Source organism: Rhincodon typus, chromosome 34, assembly GCF_021869965.1.
Source record: "Rhincodon typus isolate 14 chromosome 34, sRhiTyp1.1, whole genome shotgun sequence".
NCBI lineage: Eukaryota > Metazoa > Chordata > Chondrichthyes > Orectolobiformes > Rhincodontidae > Rhincodon > Rhincodon typus.
In genome coordinates, this window is record NC_063365.1 from 353,168 (window position 1) to 379,487 (window position 26,320).

The 26,320-nt window shown below is 42.1% G+C and overlaps 2 protein-coding genes across 5 annotated transcripts in view; one reads left to right on the forward strand and one right to left on the reverse strand.

Annotated features, from left to right (window-relative positions):
* LOC125486843 (immunoglobulin superfamily member 1-like) overlaps nucleotides 1-26,320 on the forward strand; it is a 171,657-nt gene that overhangs the window by 983 nt on the left and 144,354 nt on the right. The window contains exon 2 of the mRNA XM_048616167.1: nucleotides 536-602. Within this exon, the coding sequence (XP_048472124.1) occupies nucleotides 536-602 (67 nt within the window). The remainder of the gene's footprint in view (nucleotides 1-535; nucleotides 603-26,320) is intronic.
* LOC125486883 (zinc finger protein 239-like) lies at nucleotides 10,942-17,083 on the reverse strand. Of its 4 annotated transcripts, none has more exons than XM_048616421.1 (2): nucleotides 16,910-17,083; nucleotides 10,942-14,137 (listed from the first exon to the last, which is right to left on the reverse strand). In XM_048616421.1, exon 2 carries the CDS (start codon nucleotides 13,793-13,795, stop codon nucleotides 13,226-13,228), a length of 570 nt encoding a protein of 189 aa, XP_048472378.1. In that variant the 5' UTR covers nucleotides 13,796-14,137; nucleotides 16,910-17,083; the 3' UTR covers nucleotides 10,942-13,225. The 4 variants fall into 4 exon arrangements, with proteins under 4 accessions (XP_048472378.1, XP_048472376.1, XP_048472377.1 ...); XM_048616419.1 differs by having other exon boundaries at nucleotides 10,942-14,493; XM_048616420.1 differs by having other exon boundaries at nucleotides 10,942-14,526.

Consider the following 26,320-nt stretch of genomic DNA (forward strand, 5'->3'; position numbering starts at 1 on the left):
ATGGGGGTGAGGGAGGAGGTATGGGGGCAGGTGTAGCACTTCCTGCGGTTGCAGGGAAAAGTGCCAGGTGTGGTGGGGCTGGAGGGGAGTGTGGAGCGGACAAGGGAGTCACGGAGCGAGTGGTCCCTCCGGAAAGCAGATAAGGATGGGGAGGGAAAGATGTCTTTGGTGGTGGAGTCGGATTGCAGATGGCAGAAGTGTCGGAGGATAATGCGTTGGATCCGGAGGTTGGTCGGGTGGTACGTGAGGACGAGGGGGATTCTTTTTTGGTTCTTATTGCGGGGACGGGGTGTGAGGGATGAGTTGCAGGAATCCTTGTTATCTCGGATTCTCCAGCATCTGCAGTTCCTACTATCTCTGCCCTGTTGACACACCAACTTGTCAACAATGATCAGCGACATTTTAAATATCCTGACTGTGAGACGACCTGTAAAAACAGAAATTACCTGCTGCAGCACCAACATGCACACAGAAAGGACATTCAATTGCTCTGCATGTGGGAAGCAACTGAAATATCTATTTAATCTTTCAACAGGTTCACATGGGGGAGAGGCCACTCACCTGCTCCATGTGTGTATCATCCAATCTGCTTCGACACTAAGGTATTCACAAATGATTGCAGGAATGACCATATTCCACGTGATTGTTAAGGGTAATCACATTGAGAACTAGACAATGTTAATATTGCTTGTCGGTGTTTGATTCTGCAAATGTCAGTAACTAGTTTGGAGTTTAATAGGCTGCATAAATACTAAACAACTCAGCTTTGTATCAAACATGCAATGTGTGATATTTTAAAGTTTTTGAGAAGATTTGTAGCTCAGGTTGTGGATGAGGTTATAGACTTGCTTGCCGAGCCAGTGTGTTTGATTGCAGACTTTTCATCACCCTGCTAGGTAACATCATCGGTGCACCTCCTGTGAAGCATTGGTGTTCTGTCCCACTTGTTATTTATATGCCTCAGTTTGCTGGGGTGGTTGGCATTATTTCCAGTTCTGTTTTTCAGTGGTGTGTATATTGGCTCCAGTTCAATGTGTTTGTTGATGGAGTTCCAGTTGGAATGCCAGGCCTCCAGGAATTCCCTGGTATGTCTCTGTTTAGTTCATGCTATTATGGGTGCATTGTCCCAGTCGAATTCGTGTCCTTCTTTGTCCGTGTATATTGAAACTAGTGAGAATTGGTCGTGTCTCTTGGTGGCTAATTGGTATTCGTGTATCCTTGTCAGTTTTCTTCCAGTTTGGCCTATGTAATGTTTCTCACAGTACTTGCATGGTATTTTGCATATTATGTTACTTTTATTGGTTGTAGGTATGGGATCCTTTACATTCGTCAGTAGCCGTCACAGGATGGTTGTTGGTTTGTAGGCTACCCTGATGCCTAGGGGTCTGAGTAGTCATGTGGTCATCTCTGATATGTCTGTGATGTACAGTAGGGTGACTACTGTGTCTGGCCGTGTTGTGTCGTCTTGTTGTGGTCTGTTGCTGAGGTAACAGCGGATTGTGCTTTTTGGGTATCCATTCCTTTTAAAAACCCCATATTAGTGCTCCTGTTCTGCTTTGCGCAATTCCAGGTTGCCAACACTGCTCACTCCATCCACTCCTCCCAAGAATTCCTCAACATCGTCAAGGACACCAGAATAGAAGAGGACGAGATAATGATATCCTTCGCTGTAACAGCACTGTCACAGGGCGGCACGGTGGCTCAGTGGTTAGCACTGCTGACTCACAGCGTCAGGGACCCAGGTTCAATTCCACCCTTGGGTGAATGTCTGTGTGGAATTTGAACATTCTCCCCGTGTCTGCGTGGGTTTCCTCCAGGTGCTCCGGTTTCTTCCCACAGTCCAAAGATCTGCAGGGTAGGTGGATTTCCATGCTAAATTGCCCATAATGTCCAGGGATGTTTAGGTTAGGTGGATTAGACATGGGAAATGTGGAGGTAGGGGAATGGGTCTGGGTGGGATGCTCTTCGCAGGAGCGATGTGGACTTGTTGGGGTGAATGGCCTGTGTCCACACTGTGGCGATTCTGTGATTATTTACGCCCATAAACATCGACCTATCCAAAGAGATAATTGCCACACTGCTGGACAAATCAGGAAGGCAAGCATCCCATGACACAAACAGCATCAACAAGGACAGCACCCTGAAACTGTTGGATCTGTGCCTCCCAACCCACTTTACCTTCAATGACTGTATATTCAAACAACGTAGATGACACCTTCATGATTAACAAATGCACAAGACTGGAAGAAACTCATCGACATATAGCCAAAATCCTCACGGGAATAAAATTCACAAAAGAAGAAGAGAACAATAACAGACTACCCTAGACATAAGGTAGAACGTAAGAACAACGGGGAATTCCAGACTAGCCTATACAGAAAGAACAGATACTTAATTACTCCAGCAATCACCCTAACACTCATAAACCGAGCTGCATCAGGACATTATTCAAACAGGCCACAACACACTGCAGCAACCCGGAATTGCACAAAACAGAACAGGAGCGCTTCTACTGAGTTTTTAAAAGGAATGGATACCCAAAAAGCACAATCTGCCATTACCTTCGCAACAGACCAAAACAAGAAGACACAACACGGCCAAACACACGAGTCACCCTACCATACGTCAGGGACATAGCAGAGATGACTACAAGACTACTCAGACCCCTAGGAATCACAGCAAAAACAAAGCTGCTGGAAAAGCTCAGCAGGTCTGGCAGCATCTGTGAAGGAGAAAACAGAGTTAACGTTTCGGGTCCAGGGACCCTTCCTCAGAACTGATGGTGGCTGGGAAAACGACAATTTATATGCAGAAAATAGGGAGGTGGGTGGTGTAGGGAATAAATGATAATTTAGAGCCCAAAGGGAGAGAAAGACAGTTGGACAGACAAAGGAGTTGCTAATGATCAGGCTGGGACGGTGAGTAGTTGTTAATGGGGACTGTTAGTGACTAACAACAGGGGGTGTGTAATGGCAGGCTATGTGCTAACGAGACCTGGTGTGTGGGGTGGGGGGCTGGGACATGGGAGAGTTTAGGCCCTAGGAATCAGAGTAGCCTACAAACCAACAACCACCCTTTGACAGACCCACAACCAATAAAACTAACCTAATATACAAAATACCATGCAAACATCACATAGGCCAAACTGGAAGAAAACTGACAATAAGGATACACAAACACCAATTAGCCACCAAGAGACACGACCAATTCTCACAGTCTCAATACACACAGACAAAGGACTGAATTTGACTGGAAACAACGCATCCATCATAGTATGAGTCAAGCAGAAACATGCCAGGGAATTCCTGGAGGCCTGCATTCCAACCGGAACTCCATTAACAAACACGTTGAACTGGAGCTAATATATGAACCACTGAAAAACAAAACCAGAAGTAATGCCAACCACCCCAGCAAACCGAGGCATATACATAACAAGTGGAACAGAACAGCAATGGTTCACCGGAGGTGCACTGACGATGTTACCTAGCAGGGTGACGAAACGTTTGCAACCAAGCACACCAGCTGATGAGCAAGTCTACAACCTCAATGTGTGAAGTGTTTCTGTTCTCGCAGGAAAGAGGACACTAATTTAAATTCTATTAATGACTTGTTCCATTTCTTTTCTGCTCACAAAAGATTTACATCTCTGTTACACTTTTCATGACATCAGGTTGTCCCAAAGCATGTTGGGGCTAATATTTTTGTTCTCAAAGTGGAATAATTGTTGTGATGTAGGAAATAGCAAGATCCCAGGTCCAGTAAAATGATTGGGCCCAGATAATCTGTTCCAATGATGTTGACTGAGAGATCGATATTAGTGAAGGCTCTGGTCAGAGTTCCCCTCTCTTCAAAACAAAATTGAATGAATTTTAATGAAGTTTTCATTTAAAAGATGGGACTTCTGACAGTGCTGTGCTTCCTTAGAATGCCAGTGAAATTTGTCAACATCTGCAGCCTCCTTATTCTTATGTAGATGATGGACATGCAACAAATGAAATCCACTGGGAATGGAGAAAGCTTCTTATGCCTTAATGATTGCTGAAGAGACCAATCCGTGAAAGGCAGGTCCAGCAATGAGTGTCACAGAAGTGGTTCTCCGTTGTCTGTGCAGGTTGTTGTTTTTGGTGTTGGTGCCTTTTGCTAAATCACTGTAACCACCAGGGAAGGAATTGATCAAAGACAAAAAGATCCGATATTTATTTGTGATGAGGATTCATTGCTTTTTTTATGCTCTGTACTGAATGCAGATGTTTCACAGCCACTTCAAATGAGTCGAATTATTCCATACTAGTTTTCCTCTTTATTTTCTATTTTAGTGCAGTCTCTGGACCAGTGCATTTGTATTAGCATTCAGTGTCGTTAGTTCATAGTAGTAATACAGGATGAGGTCTGTACGAACATGAAAGCAGGCCTGAATGGATCATGTATACATGAAGCAAAGGATTTGCTCATTGTTTCAGAAACTGCTCTCCAATGTGACCCCACTTTAACAAACCACAAACTTTGAGAGGAACTAGGAATGGACAACACATGCTGGCTTTGTCAACAATGTCCACATCAATATATGAGAACACAACTCGATATCAATATGCTGTTGCAGTGCTTTGTAAAAGTGCTGAAATTTCATTTAACTTTAGGTGAAGCCACCTCAGTGCAGCACCTCACCTCCACCTGCTACACACATTATAATCAACTATTTTCCCTACTACATATATGCATTGTAATCAACCCCTCTTCCCCTACTACATAAACATTGTGATCAGCCCCTCTCCTTTACTATACTTACATTGTAATCAGCCCTTCACCCAAAATACTCATGAGACATTGTAATCAGTCCGTCTGCTGCACCATACAGGCGCACATTGTAATCAATCACTCCCATCACACATCTACATTGTAATCAGCCCCTCTTCCCTAATGAATGCACACAGATTGTAATTAGCCTCTCATACATTAAAATCAGCACATCCCTCATGACACATGGGTTTTAATTTTCCCCTCTTGCCCACTAAATATACACACACTGCAATCAGCTAGACCCACATACTGGCTGGCACAGTGTCTTAATGGTTAGTACTGCTGCCTCGCAGCACCAGGGACTTGGGTTCAGTTCCAGCCTCGGGCAACTGTCTGTGTGGAGTTTGCACATTCTCCCAGTTCAGCCTGGCTTCCCTCTGGGTGCTCTGGTTTCCTATCACAGTCCAAAGATGTGCGCATTAGGTGGATTGCCCGTGCTAAATTGCCCATGGTGTCTAGGGATATGTAGGTTGTGGTAATGTGGTGACCAGAACTGTATGCAATATTCCACGTGTGGCCTAACTAAAGTTCTTCTAAGCTACAGCATAACTTGTCTATTGTTATACTCAATGCCTCTTCTAATGAAGGCAAGCATGCCATAGGCCTTTTTTACTCCTTATCTACTTGCGCTGCCACTTTCAGTGATCTGTGGACCTGCATACCCAGATCTCTCTGCATTATCAATACTGCTAAGGGTTCTGCCATTCACTGTATAAATTCCAAATGTACTTGACCTTCCAAAATGTATCACCTCACATTTGTCCGGATTAAACCCCATATGCCATTTTTCTGTCCATGCCTCCAATTGATCTACATCCTGCTGTATCCTCTGACAATCCTCCTCTCTATTTGCAACTTGTCCAATCTTTGTATTGTCCACAAACTTACTAATCAGACCAGCAACATTTTCCTCCAAATCATATATGTAGATTACGAACAGCAGAGATCCTAGTTCTGATCCCTGTGGAACACCACTAGTCACAACCTTCCATTATGCAAAGCAGTCTTCCTCTGCCAACCCTCTGTCTCCTGTGATTTAGCCAGTTCTGTATCCATCTTGCCAGCTCACCCAGTGCCATGTGACTTCACCTTTTGTACCAGTCTGCCATGAGGGACCTTGTCAAAGGCTTTACTGAAGTCCATATAGACAACATCAACCGCTTTTCCCTCATCAATCATTTTCATAACCTCCTCAAAAAATTTGATCAAGTTAGTGAGGCATGACCGCCCCCACACAAAAACATGCTGTTTATTGCTAATAGTCCATTTGCTTCTAAATTTTTTTTTCTATTCATTTGTGGGATGTAGGTGTTGCTAGCTGGCCATCATTTCTTGCCCATCCCTAGTTGCCTTTGAGAAGGTTTTGGTGGGCTGCCTTCTTGAACCGCTGCACTCCACCAGCTGTAGGTTGACTCGCAATGCCATTAGGGAGGGAATTCCAGGATTTTGACCCAGCAACAGTGAAGGATGGGCGATATATTTCCAAGTCAATATGGTGAGTGGCTTCCTGGGGAACTTGGGAGGTGGTGGTGTTCTCATATGCATCACATACTTGCAAAGTAGTCCTGACTTAGACTTCAATGTTGTCTTCCTTATTCTGACTTCACCCTCTAACTTGCTATTGTCTATGCTAGTGCCAGTGTCATTTTGAAGTATTTAGTGAACCCTAGATTTTTTTCCAGGGAGGACAGAGAGTTGGAATTATTGTGTCATTTTTAGGTTGCAAAGACATAAGTAGTGGAGTGCCAAACCTAGGGCCTCAATAAATGACTTAGAGGAGGGGGTAGAGTGTAATCTATCCAGATGTGCTGAGGGAGTGGAAGAGCATGTTGTATGAGAACATAAGGAATTTTCGATATTGATCAGATGATTGAGTGAGCAAAACTTGGCAGATGGAGTTTTAGGAAAGTTTGCTTTGGTAGGAAGAATCAAAAGGCACTATTATTTAAGTGGGGAGATATTCCAAAAAAGTGCAGCACAGAGCAACCTGGGTGCTCTTGAGCATGAAGCACAAAAAGTTAACATGCATATGCATAAGTAATTAATTAGACAAATGGAATTTTGCCCTCTTTTTCTAGGGGGTTGAAGTTTAAAAACACGGAAGTCTTGTTACGACTGTAACGGTGTTAGTGGGGCTGCACATGGAGTACTGTGCACAGTTTTGTTCCCTGTACTTTAAATAAAGGATACACTGGCATTGGAAGCTGTTCAAAAGAGTTCACTTGCCTGAGTCCTGGAATGAAGGGGTCAGCTTACAAAGAACAGTTAACAGGTTAGGTCTTTATTCTTTAGAGTTTAGAAGAATGAGAAGCGATCTTATTGAAACATACACAATTGAGGATGCTGGATGGGATTGATGTTGCAAAGATGTTTCCAATAATGTGGGGGTTGTGGGGGGGGGGGGGGGGTTCTTGAATTAGATGACATAGTTACAAAATAACGGAACACTCATTTAAAGCTGAGATCTTATTCATTAACAGGACGTAGGCTTTGCTGGCTAGACCAGCAATAATTGCCTGTCACTGATAGTTAAGAGTGAACCACATTGTTGGGAACTTCTCCCAGAGGCTAGTGAATATCTAGAATCCTCTAGACCACCAGAAGTATTTAAAAGGAAAGTAGACGGATCTTTGAAATGTCAGGGATTTGACAACTATGCTGAGCTGACACTCAAGAGGTTAAGGCCTAGGACAGATCAGCCATAATCTTGTTGAATGGCAGGGCGGACTCGAAGGGCCGAATTGCCTGCTCGTGCTTCTGTTTCTTATGCTCGAGAGATCAATGTAAATAGTTGTTTAGGCATTCAGTTAGAAGGTCACAAATTGATTTTTAATTTTTTTTTATTAGAGGAAACTCCCATAACTTAGAAAAAAGCTTTTGGTTTCTAGTTTGGTAGTTTTTAGAAGTCTTGGCTGAACCTGGATGTGTATAAGAAAACATGATCTATCATGTCAGATTTTAATCTGGGATCTGATGCGTTCATTGATAAATTCAGCTGGAATCTTAATAGTACATACATTGTAATCAGCTCCTCTCCCCAGTGCACACATTGTAATCAGCCCCCTCACCCTACTACACACATTGCCGTCGGCAATCAATTCCTAACAAGTATGATTGTCCATCTAGGAAATTCCATGTTACTGGTCATCGGTTCTGTTGTCACTCAATGTGGGTGATGACCCCAATCATAGGGCCACATCTCCTAGCACACGTTTGATAGAGTTTTCAGTGAGTTGGAACTGGTCCTTAGCTTTGAGATAACTCGCATTCCTTTCTCCAGAGATAGCAAGAACTGCAGATGCTGAAGTCAGAGACAACACAGTATGGAGCTGGAGGAATACAGCAGGACAGGCAGCGTCAGAGGAGCAGGAAAGTTGACATTCCGGGTTGGGATCCTTCTTCAGAATTCCTTTCTCCTGTTCCTTTTCCATAATACTTCTTGCCAATGTGTTCTCAAATAATTGTGACCTTTGACACAGGACATTCTTTCAAGTCAGTCTCTTCTGTGTGAACATGAGTTGGCATCCATGTTGCATTTCTTGAGAGAAACCTTCAGGGAGTGTTTGAAGCACTTTTGTCCTCCTCCCATTCGAGTGCCTTCCTTGAGCTGGGCAAAGATGATTTGCTTTGGTAATCAGAACTCGGGCATCCTAAGCACAATGTTCAACCCAGCGCAATTGGTTTCAGGTGATTGTGACCTTGATGTTAGTGCTATTGGCTCCTTTAAGGACATTGATATTAATATGCCTGTCCTCCCAGCTGATGCGGACAATCAATCTCGAACTGCACTGATGATACTTCTCAAGGGCCTTAAGGTGGCATCTACATGTAGTCCAAGTTTCGGAGTCATGTAGAATAGTCAGAAGGATCAGTCATAGAGTCATACAGCATGGAAACAGACCCTTCAATCCAACTGGTCTGCGCCAACCAGACATCCCAGTCTGGCCTAGTCCCATTTGCTAGCGTTTGGCTCGTACCCCTCTGAACCCTTCCTATTCCTATATCCATCCAGATGCCTTTTAAATGTTGTAATTGTACCTGGCTCCACCATTTCCTGTAGCAAGTGTATAGGCTGGGTGTTAAGTATATTCAAGACTGAGGTAGGTAGTTTTTATCAGTAAGGGAATCAAGGGATATTGGGAAAAAGGCAGGAAAGTGCAGTTAAGGATAATCACATCAACCACAATCTTGTTAAATGGTGGAGCAAACCCAATGGTCTCAGAAGTTTAGAGGAAGGACAGAAATATTGTGTAAGGATATGGGGATAAAGCAGGAGATTGGCACTAAGTAATGATGCTTGTTTGAAGAGCCAGTGTAGACAAAATAGGCTTAATGGTTTCCTTTTGCACTAACAATTCAGTGACTCTGTGAAATGGAGAGTCAGGATAAAGGGAACATAATCTGATCTCTGGGATGTGAATAGTAAAGTTCTGTACATAAGCATGACCGCTTTATACACAAGGATTGTGGTATCAGAACAAATGTCATGGTGTCGAAGATTCTTATCCTTAGGCATCCAATGGTGGTGCTCACAGATTGGATGCGATGTTGGATCTCCCTATCGATGTCAGCCTTAGATGGAAGGTGAATCCTCATGTAGTGGAAATTTCCACATTTGTGAGGATTTTTCCATTGATCTTAATGGCTGAATGCATTGGAACTTGCCCTGGTTTGGGTTGGCAAAGCACTTGAATTTTCTTGAGGTTGAGACTAAGACAATTTCTTTGGTGTACTTCCATAAAGGCATTAAATGAGGCTTGAAGATTCTCTTCCGAGACAGCAGAGATGAAATAGTCTTCCAAACACTGAAGTTCCATGATTGAGGTTGACGTCGTTTCCTTCTTGGATTTCAACTGGTTGAGGTTGAAAAGTTTTCCATCTCTCCTATAGATGATGTCCACACAACTGAGAAGCTTGTTCTTGACAAGAATATACATTGTAATCAACCATTCACTCCCATTGCTCTCACAATGTAGTCGGTCCCTCTTTTGCCACTACCGCCCCCCACCACCCCACCACACCACCCCTCCCCCGCCTCCACATACACATCAGCCCCCTCTCCGCCATCTATACACAAACACGTATTGTAACAGCCTGCTCCCCCACTGCACTTGCAGGCTTTATAATCAGCCTCTTACCCTCACTACATACACTCATTGTCATTGGCTCCTCCACTTAAAGAGAAACACATGTTGTAATCAGTACCTCTCACCCACTAAACACACACATGTGAACAGTCCATCCCCCTCTCTACACATATTGTAGGGAGAGGAGTGGAGCTGATTTCAAACACATACATTAAAATCAGTTACTCAAATCTATCCCACCAATTTTCATCAGAATTCCATAAAGTCATTTTCTGGCTCATCGCTTGCTAAGCGATTCTGTTGAACTTGTACTTAGATTTACTTTTAGTTCATGAGATTTCCCCACCTTAAGTTTCAGAGTTTGTGAAAGAAGCGTGTCCTTAGAATCAATAACAGGCCTACGCTGTCCTGTATTTGTCAACACAAGAAACTTTCTTCATGAGTGAGAGAAGGGAGCTATTCCTGTATTATTCAATACAGCTCTTCAAAGTTTTTAACATCAATTGCTAATTTCTTACAGATCTCCCAACCTTGAGAAAGGAATGTCCTTATTGACTTATTTTATGATACCAGCTGATGATTCTACTGGGCAAGTCAGATCCCAGAATGAAACCAGATTTGATGGATATTTATTTTGTTTAGTTAACCTAGTGTAATTCATTGACAAGGCTATAGAATTTATCAATAGAAGAAAAGTTTATTACAGAAAAGCAAAAACAAAAAAAGTCACAAACCAAGATATCTAGAGATTCAAAATCACCGGCATGGTGGCTCAGTGGTTAGCACTGCTGCCTCACAGCACCAGGGACCCGGGTTCAATTCCAGCCTCGGGCAACCGTCTGTGTGGAGTTTGCACATTCTCCCCGTGTCTGCGTGGGTTTCCTCCGGGTGCTCCAGTTTCCTCCCACAGTCCAAAGATGTGCGGGCTAGGTGGATTGGCCATGCTAGATTGCCTGTAGCGTCCAGAGATGTTTGGGTTAGACATGGGGAAATACAGGGGTAGGGGAATGAGTCAGGGTGGGATGCTCTTCGGAGAGGCAATGTGGACCTGTTGGGCCGAATGGCCTGTTTTCTCACTAGGGATTCTATGAAAAAACACTTTTAAAAATCTTAGAACACCCAGGAAAACAAAGTTTCAACATGTTCTTCCACAGCATCACTTTACAGCATTTCAAATGACACTCTATATCAAATCTTCAAAGTTCAATTGAACTGATTCTCTCCAGTCTCTCTTCTGCAAACAGTGGAATCTTCATATCTAAATACTCTCACTCGGACGTTAGACTTTCTCAGCTTCTAACAACTTGCAGATATCTAATCAAACTCTCCTGGTCTAGAAATTGCACAAACTAAAAACTTCTATTGAGAGAACTCATCAGATAACTGCTCTGAAAATCTCCTTTCTTCCTCTAATGCAACCAACATGGATATATTACAATTTTGAAATTCATATTCTGAGTTATATTAATGTAAATAAATTACACACCTATGTCACACTTCTCAAACCTGATTTCTGACTCACCTATCTATTTCTAAGCCAGGAGTTTTTCTTAATGTCTTGATTACACACTGTGGATAACATACTAAAACAATAGATCAAACAGAATCAATAAAACAAACCTCTAAGACTACATCTCAAAATCTTTCTGGTAAAATATGATAACTATTGACAGATACATCCTTCTAGTTGCAGATCACTCACAGAATTATAAACTATTGACCTGTTGTAAATATAGATGGTTAAAACAGAAGTTCACACATGGACTTTCAAGAGTCTCCAGCTCTCTGTTCCCTTGCATCCATCTTGGGAATGTTTCCTAGCTGATTCTGCACCTAGTTCAGCTAAACTTTGCTTTCCTGAATCTCTCCAACTGCCTACTAAAGATACACTCATAATCCTGGTCTCAGTCTTCTATGAACTCCAGATGATGTTTCATTCCCAGTGCAGCTATTTTCTCTGTCTGACTATCAGTTGTTTCCTGTACTATGTCCATGCAAATTTATACTCCTAACTTCACTTAGGAACTTCTCCACATACAATGATCTCAAATGATGTTAATACAGATGCAGTCCCACGCTGAAATCTGGCTTGATGAATCATATTTTGTTTTTATTTAACAAGGTGGTCTAATACTGAAACACTAACACAGAATGCTGCAGATTTGGTTTTAACAATAAAGTAGTCTATTATGCAAAAAAATGAAGATAAAAAGATATTTAAATACAATTTGAAAAATTTCAAAACGCAGTACAATAAAATTGCATCTAAGTCAACATCACTGCTTTATAATACTCAAATACCAGACATGAGTTCTCTTCTCCAACATATCTATAGATTTGACTTAACTGGTTTTTTCAGTTTCTGGTCTTGAGAGTTTGATAAACTTTTCTTTAATTAACTTACGGAGCTTAGACCTTCTTAGCTTCAAATGCTCTTCAGGGTTCAAACCAAATTATTCTGATCTGGAATGTTCAAACTTATTCTGAGGTAATCTATTTCCCAATTGTTCTGAATTTGCACTTTCTCCAAGAGAAACTGTTTCTCCATCTAAAGTCAGACAGGTCTTCTACAAACTGAAACCAAACATTTCCCAATTTATGGGATCTTCACCTAAGCAAAAAAAAATCAATTTTGAATTTTCTAAACCAAAAGCAAGCTAATACTTTTCAATATTTGCTCTGTCCTATCGTAAAACTCTCACAATACAAATTCCTATTATAACTCGAAGAACAGGACAGTCTCACATAATGATTTAAGAATCATGTCTCCAGAAAGATTGACAAATTAATTATTAAACCCCATTATAGACCCAGATGCCACTATTTCAAAATCCAAACTCAGTTGTTGGAATGAATCAGTGAATCCATTTCCACACTCTGAGCCGGTGAATGGACTCTCCCAGTGTGAATTCGCTGGTGTACAATGAGGGTGCATGAATGCCTGAACCCCTTTCCACAGTAAGTGCAGCGGAATGGTTTTTCCTCAGTGTGAATTCGGTGGTGTGTCAATAGGGATGAAGAATCCGTGAATCCCTTACCACATTCTGAGCAAGTGAATGGCCTCTCCCCAGTATGAACACGCGGGTGTTTCATTAAGGCAGATGAGTCAGTGAATCTTTTCCTACACACATAACAGGTGAAGGGTCTCTCCCCAGTGTGAACATGCTGGTGTCTCCGCAGATCAGAAGCATGAGTGAATCCCTTCCCACACACACAGCAGATAAATGGCCTCTCTCCAGTGTGAACCCTCTGGTGTCCAGTGAGGGTGCCTGAATGCTTAAACCCCTTCCCACAGTAAGTACAGTGGAACAGTTTCTCCTCAGTGTGAACTCGCTGGTGTGTCAGTAGGTGTGATAACTGAGTGAATTCTTTCTCACATTTGGAGCAGGTGAATGGCTTCTTCCCAGTTGATGAACTCGTTGATGGACAGTGAGGGAGCTTGACTGTCTAAAGCCCTTTCCACAGTAAATGCAGCTGAATGGCCTCTCCCCTGTGTGTACTCGCTGATGTACTGTGCGGGTGCCCAAATGCCTAAACCTCTTTCCACAGTCAGTGCAGCTGAAGGGCCTCTCCTCCGTATGAACTCGCTGGTGAATCAGCAGCTGAGATGAATCAGTGAATCCTTTCCCACACTCAGAGCAGGTTAAGGGCCTCTCCCCAGTGTGACTGTCATGATGGGTTTCCAATAGGGATTGGTAATTGAATCCCTTCCCACAGTCCCCACATTTCCATGGTTTCTCCCCAGTGTGACTGCGTCGATGAATTTCTAGCAAGGACTGAAAATTGAATCCCTTCCCACAGTCCCCACATTTCCATGGTTTCTCCCCAGTGTGATTGCGTTGATGAATTTCTAGCCGAGACCGGTAATCAAATCCCTTCCCGCAGTCCCCACATTTCCATGGTTTCTCCATGGCATGGACATCCTGGTGTCTCTCCAGGTTGGATGATCAGTTGAAGCCTTGTCCACACAGGTATAGTTTCTTCCAATGTGAATGGTGCAGTGTTTGTTAAGGCTGTGTAACTGGGCAAAGCTTCTTTCACAGCACACTGAAACACTCACTCTGGAGTATGTATGTCTCTGTTTTTTCCAGTTAGACTGATGTGCAACATCATTTCTCACTGAACAGACAAATATTTCTGATTCCACATTCAAATGTCATGATATTCGGATTGTCAAGAATGAAATGACTGTCAGCTCTTGACATGTCGTTTGATTGGAGTTTTCTCTCTGCAAATTCTCCCCTTTGAAAACCCTTTAAAAGGAGTTTACAAATCATCACTCAGGATAGAACAGAAAGTCAGAAGACAATTTTAATTTTGATGCAAAATTCTTTCCTCTCTTGCTCCCCAAAATCTGTAAATTGATGTCCTACACTCTTTCCCACCTCCCTGTCCAGAAACTCAAATCCATTGCATCATCTTCAACTATTTTCATTTTGGTCAACTTTTCAGCTAGACTCTGGCTGGTTTCTCTTTCTATCTCCTGAATGTGCTGAGTCAAGTTGTGTTCAGTTCTGCACTCGCCATTTCCTCTGTCTGTGTCCTGAAGATGCTGCTGTCTCTCTCTCTCCCTCTTTTCTGAAGGAACTGGTTTTGGTTAGGTTAATTTCTGCACGCAGTAAGAAGCAGAATGTTATGAATGCTGGAGATCAGAAACAAAACAGAATATAATGTTTAAAGTTTTTGAGAAGATTTGTAGCCCGCGTTGTGGATGAGGTTGTAGACTTGCTCAGCGAGCAGTGTGTTTGATTGCAGACATTTCGTCACCGTGCTAGGTAACATCATCAGTGAAGGGTTGGTGTTCTGTCCCACTTGTTATTTATATGCCTCAGTTTGCTGGGGTAGTTGGCATCACTTCCAGTTCTGTTTTTCAGTGGTTTGTATATTGGCTCCAGTTCAATGTGTTTGTTGATGGAGTTCTGGTTAGAATGCCAGGCCTCCAGGAAGTCCCTGGCATGCCTCTGTTTGGCTTGTGCTATTATGGATGTGTTGTCCCAGTCAAATTTGTGTCCTTCTTTGTCCGTGTGTATTGAAACCAGTGAGAATTGGTTGTGTCTTTTGGTGATTAGTTGGCATTCGTGTATCCTTAATAAGAAGAAACGTCTGTAATCAAACACACCAGCTCGGTGAGCAAGTCTACAACCTCAGAATATAATGTTTTTTTAAAAAAAAACTCTCAGCAATTCTGTGTCATGCTGTTAAATGTCTCAATAGCGTTGCTAGCATAGCTGTGCTTTGCTGGTGTGTAATATCTCTGGCAAAGGATCTATTCACAGAACAATGCATAAATTTGATCTGTCTGATGAGAAGGTTGAATATAGGAGTTGGGATGTTATGTTGAAGTTGTACAGGACATTAGTGAGTACTCTTCTGGAGTACTGTGTCCAGTTTTGGTAAACATTTACAAGAAGGATATCATTAAGCTAGAGAAGGTTCAGAACAGATTTACCAGGATGTTGCTGGGAATGAAGGGTTTGAGTTATAAGGAGAGGCTGGATAGGCTGGGACTTCTTTCACTGGAGCATAGGATGTTGAGGGGTGGCCTTGTAGAAGACTATAAAATAATGAAGGGTGTGGATAAGGTGAATGACAGGTGTCTTTTCCTTCAGGTGAGGGATTTCAAGACTGGAGGATATATTTTTAAGGTGAGAGGAGAAAGATTTTAAAAAAGACATGAGAGGCAAGCAATTTTATTTTAACACGGTGTAGATTGTGTGTGGAATGAAATTCCAGAGGAGGTGATGGATGCAGTTATAGTTATAACATTTAAAAGACATTTAGATAGGAAAGGATTGGAGCGATATGGGCCAAATGCAGGCAGGTGGAACTAGTGTAGTTTGGGATAATGGTCAGCATGGACTGGTTGGACCAAAGGGTCTGTTCCATGCTATATGATTCTATAAGTCCTGGCAGCATTTGCATGGAGAGCGAAACACAGGCAGACACAGTAATGAAGGCAGCATATGGAATGCCTACATAAGCCAGGGCATAGAACTTAGGAGCAAGGGAGTTTAGTTACACCTTCATAAAACATTGGTTAGGCCACAGATGGAATACTGTGTACAGTTATCATTATCACAATATCAGAAGCATGTGATTGCACTGGAGAGGGTGCACAGGATTTTCACCAAGATGTTGCCTAGGAAGGAAAATCCCAGTTATGAGCTGAGACTAGAAGGCCTGTTTTGTTTCCTTGAAGCAGAGGAGGGATCTGATAAAAATATACAAAATTATGACAGACATAGACATGGTAGGTTGTGAAAATTTTTTTCCCATTGAAGACATATCTAAGACAAAAGGGCATAAGTTTAAGGTGAGGAATTAGTGGTTTAGAGGAGAATCTGAGGAAAAAAAATGTCTTCACTCAGAGAGTGGTAGAAATATGTAACGTACTTCCTGAGAGCGTAGTGGAGGCAGATACTCTTGCAGCACTTAAAATGCCAGGGCATAGTAGGCTACAGACCATGTGCAAGTAAATAGAATTAATGTAGTTTAGTGTCTGGTGACCCTTCCTCAGAACTTCTGAGGAAGGGTCACCAGACCCGAAACATTAACTCTGTTTTCTCCTTCGCAGATGCTGCCAGACCTGCTGAGCTTTTTCAGCAACTTTGTTTTTGCTTTTGTTCCTGATTTACAGCATCCACAGTTCTTTTGGTTTTTAATGTAGTTTAGTGTTTGTTGATCAGTATTGACATAATGGGCCAAAGGGCCTGTTTCTATGCTGTACGACATGACTGAGAAAGCATTTCAGCTTAGTGAGCTTTCATCAGAACTGGGAAATGTTATTATATTAATAGGATTTGAGTAAAGGTTCGGTGGGACATAAAAGGTCTATTGTAGGATGGAAGAAAGGGAAGATTGAGTGACAGAAAAGTTAGCCATCCAGAGCCAAGCGGAAAGGAGATGGGGGCAAGAACAAAAAAAAGCCTATGCCTAAAGTAGATGCTGCTGAGAGGAAAAGGAGACAAACTGCAGCACAGGACTACAGTTACAAACTGTTCAACTCAGCGCTTCGGCTCACTGACCTTTAGTCTGCAATTACCATCGGCTTCAATTGTGCCGCCCCTAACCCCCTAGGCTCTGGACGGTGGTCCTCCGATACCTGGACCTCTCGGAACCGCTAACAGTCAGCGTCATTGATGGTGCGCTTAGCTTCCTGGAGCAACACCACGCCTGCTCCGCTCAGACCGGCTGCCTTTGGGAAACGAACTGATCCGCATCTGCGCAGTATTGCCTTCCTAGCGGAGATACTGTGCTGATCCAAGCGGAGCGTTCTGAATTCTTCCATCCGTTTCCCAATCATTGGTCATATGTTCAAGTAGGTCATTCAACCCAAAAAAAATCTGTACAAGTTTCTTCGCGAAAGGGAAGTGTACAGACACCTTAAGTGTAACCGCATGGTAGGTCAAAATATAAATAAAGAAATAATAGGAGTTGCTCAGAAAAGTATAGTGTTAATCATGAGGGAAATAATCAGCGTGTAGACTGAAAACTAAGACGAGTTAAAGGTAGCATAGCTGAGGAGTTCATAGAACGTTTTGAAGAGAGTTTCTAAGAGCAGCATTCTCTAGCACCAACCAGAGAAAAGACTATGTGGGGCCTGGTATTTTGCAATGGAAGAGGGTTAATTAAAAAATCTGAGGAACATTATGACCACATAATGGAGGAACACAGCAGCCAGGCAGCATCGGAGGAACAGGAAAGCTGATGTTTTGGGTCGGGACCCTTCTTCAGAAATTTCTTTTTATCTCTGAATTATCTGACTCCAGCATCTGCAGTTCTTGCTATCTCAGGAACAGGAATAGGCTGTTTTGCCCCTTGAGCCTGCTCTGACATTCTCACTTTTCTGCCCTTTCCCCAAAACCCTTGATTCCCCTCCTGATCAAGAATCTATCGTTATCAGCCTTAACTATACAGGACTCTGCCCCACAGCTCTCTGTAGGACGAGTTCCAAAGACTGACAACCCACTGAGAGAAGAAATTCCTTCTCATCTCAGTCTTAAATTGGTGTCTCTTTATTCTGAGACTATGCCCACTGGTTCTAGACCCTCCCATGAGGAGAAACATCTCTCAGCAGTTTCCCATCAAGCCCCTTAAGAATCCTATTTGTTTCAGTGAACTCACCTTTCATTCTTCTAAACTCCAATGAGTAGAGTACTGACCTGTTTAGCCTTTGCTTATAAGACTATCCCTCCATACCAGGAATCATCTCAGTGAACCTTCTCTGAAATACCACCAATGAAATGATATCTTTCCTTAAATAAAGGGACCAAAGCTGCTCACAGTACTTCAGATGTGGTGTCATCAGCACCTTGTACAGTATTCTTATAAATCAAACACTTGAAATAAGAGCCAGTATTCCTTTAGCTTTGCTGATTACCCGCTGCACCCATATGCTAACTTTATGTGTTTTATGCACAAGTACTTCAGAGTCCCTTTGTGTTGCAGCTTTCTGCAGTTTTAGTCCATTTAAATAATATTCTGTTCTTTGGTCCTACCTTCCAAAATGAACAACTTCCTACATTATATTCCATTTTCCAACTTTTTGCCCCCTTAGTTAAACTGTCTGTAACTTAATCTCTCTGCAAACTGTATCTCTCTCACAACCTGTCTTTCCACCTATTTTAGTGTCTGGAAATTTGGCTGAATGTATAACACAGCAAAAATATGACGCCAAGGTTAATAAGGAGTCAAAAGTTGGAGTATGATAGAAAGATAACTGTAAAATTTTTTAAAAATCAGGAATTTCTCTAGATTCTTAAAAAAAGAAAAAAGTTAACAAAGTGAACATTGATCATATTGAATGGAAGGGCAAGCAGGTTGGCACGGTGGCTCAGTGGATAGCACTGCTGCCTCACAGTGTGCAGGATTCTATTCTTGGGTGACTGAGTGGAGTTTGCACATTCTCCCTGTGTCTGCTCCGGTTTCTTCCCACAGTCCAAAGATGTGCAGGTTAGGTGGATTGGCTATGCTAAATTGTCCATAATGTCCAGAGATGTGTAGGTTAGATTGATTAGCCATGGGATATGCAGGGTTACTGGGGGAAGGGGGGTGGGTTGGTGGTGGCATGCTCTTTGGAGGATCGGAGTGGATTTGATAGGTCAAATGGCCTGCTTCCATACTGCAGTAATTCTACAATTCTAAGCTTAAAGACTAAACAGCCCACTCCTGTTTCTACTTTCTATATTCCTAGGAAAGTGAGTTGGGGAATTAATAATGGAAGGAAATGACATATATTAAGGGGAGGTCATGTCTGACCAACATGATCCAATTTCTCGAAGAGGTGGCCACGTACTCCACATTTGTGTAAATGAGGGCAATGCTTCTGATGTAGTCTAATTAGACTTAAGCAAGACTTTTGATAAGATCCCACATGGGAGACTGATAGCAAAAGTAAGAGTACAAGCGATCCAAGGAAATTTGGCAAATTGGATGCACAATTGGCTGTGAACCAAAAAGCAGAGAGTGATGGTGCATGTTTTTTGAACTGGAAGTCTGTGTCCAGTGGGGTGCCAGTGGGGTCAGTGTTGGAGCTCTGCTGTTTATGGTTTATATAAATGATTTAGATTTGAATGTAGGTATGTTGATCAGTAAATATGAGGTGATATATTTAGGCAGGACAAACAAGGCAAGGGAACACATGATGAAAGGTGGGACCCTGGCAAGCTCCAAAGATCAGAGGGACCTTGGTGTGCATGTTCAATGGTCCCTAAGGTATCAGAAACAGGTGGATAAATTGGTTCAGGAAGCACACTAACCTTTATTAATTGACGCAATGACTTTATGAGCAGGGAAGTTATGCTGAAACTGTACGTAACATTGATTAGGCCACAGCTATAGAGTATTGTGCGCAGTTCTAGAATCCACATTACAGGAGGGATGTGAAAGCACTGGAGAGGATGTAGAAGAGATATAGCAGAATGTTGCCTGGGCTGGAGAGTTTCAGTTGTGAAGAGAGATTGGACAAACTGGGATTGTTTTCATAAGAACATAGGAACGGAAGTAGGCCATTCAGCCCCTCAAGTCTGCTCTGTCATTCAAAAAGATCCTAAAAATGACCTAACTCCATATGCCTGCCTGGGGCTCTTATCCCTTGATATCCTGGATTAACAAAGTGTTGTCTATCTCAGATTTAAATTTAACAAATTAATTAGCATTGACTGTCATTTGGGGGTTCCAAGCCTCGACAATATTTGTCTGTAGTAGTGCTTTCTAACACCTCCCCGAATGGCCTGGCCTTAATTATTAGACTCGACCCCTGCTTTTAGAATCTTATCTTTATCTATGCTTTCTTTCCTTGTTAATATCTTAAATACCTTGATTAAGTCATGTTAACCTTTTAAATTCAAAAGACTAAGGACCTAATTTGTCTCGTCTCTACTCATGACTTAACCCCAGAAGTCCACGTATCATCCTTATAAACTTGAGTTGAATTCCCTGCAGGGCCAAAACAGCCCAGATCTGCTCACCGTGCTCTAAGCGGGATCTAAGTAGAATTTGTATAACTGAATCTCTATATTCCAGCCCTTTTTTTAATTCATTTTTGTGGGATGTGGGCATCACTGGCTGGCCAGCATTTATTGCCTGTCCCTAGTTGCCCTTGAGAAGATGGTAGTGAGCTGCCTTCTTGAACCACTGCAGTCTGCATGCTTTGGGTTGACTCACAGTGCCATTAGGGAGGGAATTCCAGGATTTTGACCCAGTGACAGTGAAGGATCGGTGGTATATTTCCAAGTCAGGATGGTCGATGGCTTGGAGGGGAACTTGAAAGTGGTGGTATTCCCGTGTATCTGCTGCCCTTGTCTTTCTAGATGGAAGTGGTCATGTGATTGGATATTTGGTGAATTTCTGCAGTGCATCTTATCGATACTGCACACTGCGGCTGCTGAGTGTCGGTGGTGGAGCATTCCATTAGCCGCCTTGACTATTTTCTGCAGCTGTTTGCAGTATTTTAAAGAGCTGTGCACCTGATCCCCAAATCTCATTGGAGATCCTTTATATTTAGCTTTTTGCCTTCTAAAAAAGTACCCTGATCTGTTTGGTTGTTTCATCTATTAGCAGAGCTTCCTAATCACTGCGAACAATCTCTGCCTCATCCCAGAAAAGTCTGCCTTACTTAAGTCCAAAATTCTGGTATTCTTATATCTCTTATAAGTGCTAAATGAAACACAATCATTTAACAAACAGGTGGAATGGTAGTTCATTGGTTAACACTGCTGCCTCACAACACCAGGGGCCCAGGTTCGAGTCCAGCCTTGAGCAACTGTCTGTGTGGAGTTTGCACATTCTCGCCTATATGTGTGGGTTACCACCGGGTGCTCTGGTTACCTCACACAGTTCAAACATGTGAAGATTTAGGTGAATTAGCCATGGTAAATTGCCCATACTGTCTGAGGATGTGCAAGTGTTAGCTATGGGAGATGCAGCATTACAAGGGTAGGGGGATGGGTCTGGGTGGGATGCTCTCCAAAGGGTCAGTATGGTCTCGATGGGCTGAATGGCCTATTTCCACACTGTAGATATTCTATGATTCTATTAATATCTACAAGTCTATGAAAATGCTCACGAACAACCAGCTCACTAATTAAATCAGGCTCATCGATCATTTCGATCTGATTTGCTTGCCCCCTTGTCACATCCAAAACATACTGCCATAGGAACTTATCCTGCACACATTGTCAAAATTCAGAACCTTTCTGGCGGGTGTTTTTCTGTCCCTCCCAGTCTATGTTAAGATTAAGATTAAGATTTACTTACAGCAGAGGAGATTGAGAGGTGACATAATTGAGATGTATAAAATTATGAGGGGCATAGACAGAAGAAACTTTTACCCTTGATTGAGTGATCGATGACTAGGGGACATAGATTTAAGCTGAGACGCAGAAGATTTGGAGGAGATGTGAGGAAAACCTTTTGACTCAAAGGTGAATCTGTAACTCGCTGCCTGTAAGTAGAGCCGAGGCTGAAACCCTCATAACATTTAAGAAGTATTTAGATGTGCACTTAAGATGCCAAGTCACACAAAGCTATGATCCAAGTGCTTGGAAAATGAGATTAGAATAGTTAGGTGGTGGTTTTTGACTGGCACAACCACATTGGGCTGAAGTTTTCTGTGCTGTAGGTGTCTATGACTCCATGACTCTAATTAACATCCCAGAAGCCATGATAATCAGGAAATGGAAAGGTAGGGAGGAACTGAAGAAAATTACTATCATGAGAGAAGTGATGTTCAGTGAATTGCTGGAACTGCAGGCTGAATGTTTTGATGGACAACATTCCAAGGATCTTAAATGAAGTGACCAGTGAGATAAGATCATGTCAATTTTGAGCCTTTTATAAATTCCCTAGATTCAGGGATGGTTCCATTAGTTTGGAAAATAGTAAACGTAACTCCTTTATTCAAAAGAGCATGGACACAGAAAGCAGGAAACTGCAGATGTAAAAACAACGTCTGTCATCTTTTCTCTGTGAGAAGCTATTATCAAACCCGTTACATGGAAAGCCTGAGAAAAAAATCAAGATAATCATGCAGAGTCAATATGGTTTTGTGAAAAGGAAATCATTTAAACAAGTTATTGGAATTCTTTGAGAATTCTTTGTTATGGATAAAAGGGAACAAGTACTTAGATTTCCAGAAGACATTTGATAACATACCACATCAAAGGTTATTATAGAAAATATAAGTTAATGGTGGGGCACACAACATATTGGCCATGGACTAAACATTGGTTGGCTAACAGGGAACAGAAGTCAGATGTGTATGTGTCATCTTATGGTTGGCAAGACATAATGAGTCGTGTGCCATAGGGATTAGTGCTGGAGACTCAATTTTTTTTAACAATTTATATGGATAAAAACCAATGACATGGTTGCTAAATATGCTGATAACATGAAGATAGTAGAAATGTATGGAAGGATAAAGGTGGATAGAGGATTAAAGAGAGTTTAAGTTTATGGGCAAGGATCTGAAAAGGGAATAAAGTTGGGAAAATGAGAAATTGTTCATTATGGTAGGAAGAATAAAAATGTATGTCAAAAATAGTGAGAGTTACAGAGCTCTGAGATGCAGAGGAATCTGGGTGCCCAAGGGCATCAATTGTAAAAGGTTAATATGCAGGTACAGCAAGTAACAAGGAAAGCTAACAGAAGGGGAATTAAATACAAAAGTGGGGAGTTTAAGCTTCAGTTATAAAGTACATTGGTGAGACCACAGCTGGAGTATCCTGTACAATATCAGCTACCTTATTTAAGGAAGGATGCAAATGCATTGGAGACAATTCAGAAAAGGGTACTGGACTATTACCTGAAATTGGTGGGTTCTCTTTTGAAGAAAAGTGACTCTGCTTGTATCTGCTAAAGTTTAAATGAGGAAGAGTAAACTTGATTGAAACGTGAGGCGTTGTGATAGGGTAGACATGAGAAAGGTGTTTCCTCGTGAACAAATCTGGAACTAGGGGGTCACCATTTAAAAATAAGGGCTCACCCATTTAAAACAGAGATTAGAATTTTTCTCCCAGGGTAACTGCTGTATATTTATTCACCATCAAACATCACCCACAGGTTATCTGGTCAGAATCACACTTCTATTTGTTTATTCTTGCTGTGCATTTTTTGCCACTGATTTCCTAGACTACAACAGCAACTGTACTTTAAAAGATTGGCTGTAAAGCATTCTGGGACATTCTGAAATTGTAACAGGAGTTATATAAATGCAAGCCTTTCATTATCAAAGAAAGAAAAAAAAAATACAACAGTTGTTAACAGGATATCAATAAGTCTTCTCTTAACTTACAGAAACTGAGAACTCAAACAACATACATTTGACACAAAGCTGATTTATTTAAACTATAACCTAGAATTTTAAACTCCAGCCTAGTTACAGAATTATTAACATCAACTGAAAAAAACCCCAGTTGTCAGCACAGTGGCTCAGTGGTTGGCGCTGCTGCCTCACAGTGCCAGGGACCTCAGGCAACTGTCTGTGTGGAGTTTGCACATTCTCCCCATATCTACATGGGTTTCCTCCCTTAGTCCAAAGATGTGCAGGTTAGGTGGGTTGGTGGTAAATGCAGGGTTACAGGGATAGCACAGGGGGGTAGCTCTCGGTGGATAGCCTTCAGAGGGTCATTGTGGACCTGATGAGCGAAATGGCCTGCATCCACACTGTAGGGATTCTTGTCTATGTATTTGATTAATAGCGTCCATAACAGTGAGATCCAAAGCTTGCAGTCAGCTATGAACTCACTGGTGTGACTGAAGAGTGGATAAATGAGTGAATTGAAGCAGGTGAACAGTCTGTCCTCAGAGTGTACTCATTAATGTTTCAGTCGGAGGAATGGATAAATGAATCCCTTCATTCACTCAGAGCAAGTGAATGGTCTATCTTCAATGTGCATGTGCTAGTAAGAGAGCAGATTCTGTTTGCTTTTAAAGCTCTTTTCACAGTCAGAACATTGAGAAGGTCTCATGTCAGAGTGAACACATTGGTGTGATTGAGGTGGATGAGTTGAGCGAATCCCTTCCCACAGTTGGAATAAGGGAACAATTTGTCCCCAGAGTGAACTGTTGGTGTTTCATGCAGAGGGATGGGTGATTAAATTTCTCCCTGCGCTCAGGACAAGTGAATGGCCTCCCTCCAGTGTGAGTGCACTCTTGAGTCAGCAAAACTCTATCAGTACGAACATATTGATGTGAGGTGAGTCTGGTTAAATGAGGGAATCCCTTCCCATACTCTAAGTAGGTGAATGGTTTCTCCCCAGTGTGAATGCACTGGTCCGTCAGCTGAATCCTTTTGCTTTTAAAGCTGTTCTCACGTTCAGTACATTTCAAAAGTCTCTTGTCAGAGTGAACAATTTGATGTGATATGAAAGCACTTCGGTAAGTGAATCCCTTCCCACATTAGTGGCAGGTGAATGGTTTGTGTGAATCCGCTGGTGTGTCAGCAGGTTAATTTTGTTTCAAAGCTCTTTGCACAATCAGAACATTTAAAAGGCCTCATGGCTAAGTGAACTAGCTGATGTGAGGAGAGGTGGGAGGGCTGACTGAATCCCTTCCCACACTTAGAGCAGGTGAACTGTTTCGACCTATTGTGAATTAACTGGTGTGTCAGCAAATTTTGTTTGCTTTTAAAGCTGTTCTTAGTATACTTAAAAAATCTCATGTCAGGATAAATAAGTTGATGTGAAATGAGATTGGTTAGTTGAGTAAATCCCTCCCCACACTGAGAGCAGGCAAGTGGTCTCTCCCCACTGTAAGTATGTCGATAAGTTCCCAGCCAGGATGGGCAGGAGAATCTCTTCCCATAGACTCCCCATTTCCATGCTTTCTCAATGATGCCAGTGTCCTCGTCTCTGTCCAGTTTGGGTGGTCTACAGTCTGTGTAACTAGTTAAAGCCTTTTCCACAGTAAGTTCACTGGAACAATTTCACTCAGTGATTAAAGCTCTTTCCAGTCAGGGCTCTGGAACACTCTCACCTTGAGCGTGTCTTGGCACTTTCTTCGGTCACGCTGATGTTTCTCTTCTCAGACAAAACAGACAAACATTTCTCCTTCCACATTCAAAGGCTTATAATATCCAGGTACTGATGAAGTGAGTGACTCTGTCAGATCTTGATGTGGCATCTGGTTTGAGTTTACCATCTGCAAATTGTCTGATTCTTGCAACCTGTAAAATGAGTTGATAGAATCAGTAGCATCGTCTGTCCAGGATTGAAAGTCAGAACAGTTTTAGTTTCAATGGAACAGTCCTTCCTCCCTAGATACATTAAATATGCTTCAGTCTAACTGAATAAAGCCAGAATCAATAACTGTTCCATTGAAATTCAGAAAAGGATTTACAAGGATGTTGCCAGGATTGGAGGGTTTGAGTTATATGGAGAGGCTAGATAGGCTGGGACTTCTTCACTGGAGTGTAGGAGGTTGAGTGTTGACTTTATAGAGGTTTATAAAATCATGAGGGGTATGGATAAAATGAATAGCAAAGGTCTTTTCCCTAGGGTTGGGGACTTCAAAACAAGGGAACATATTTTTAAGGTGAGAGGAGAAAGATTTAAAAAGTATTAGAGGGGCAACTTTTTTCACACAGAGAGTGGTGGATATGTGGAATGCACTGCCAGAAGAAGGGGTGGGCGCGGGTGCAGTTATAACATTTTAAAAAACATATGGACAGGTACATGAATATAAAAAGTTTAGAGGGATATGGCCAAATGCAGGCAAGTTGGACTAGTTTAATTTGGGAAACTCGGTCAGCATGGACGAATTGGATCAAAGGATCTGCTTCAGTGCTTTATGATGCTATGAGTGCAACTAACCAAACCAGAATATTGTTATCGATGTCTCTGAGACACTTTGTTCTCTGACCTATCCATTGCTCATGGATGGTATCCAATATACCCAACTTAGTGTGCTCCCTCTCCAGGACCAATGATCATGGACAA

Excerpts from the sequence above, each read along its gene's own strand:
- LOC125486883 (XM_048616421.1), bottom strand. The coding sequence starts at position 13,795 with ATGGAGAAACCATGGAAATGTGGGGACTGCGGGAAGGGATTTGATTAC.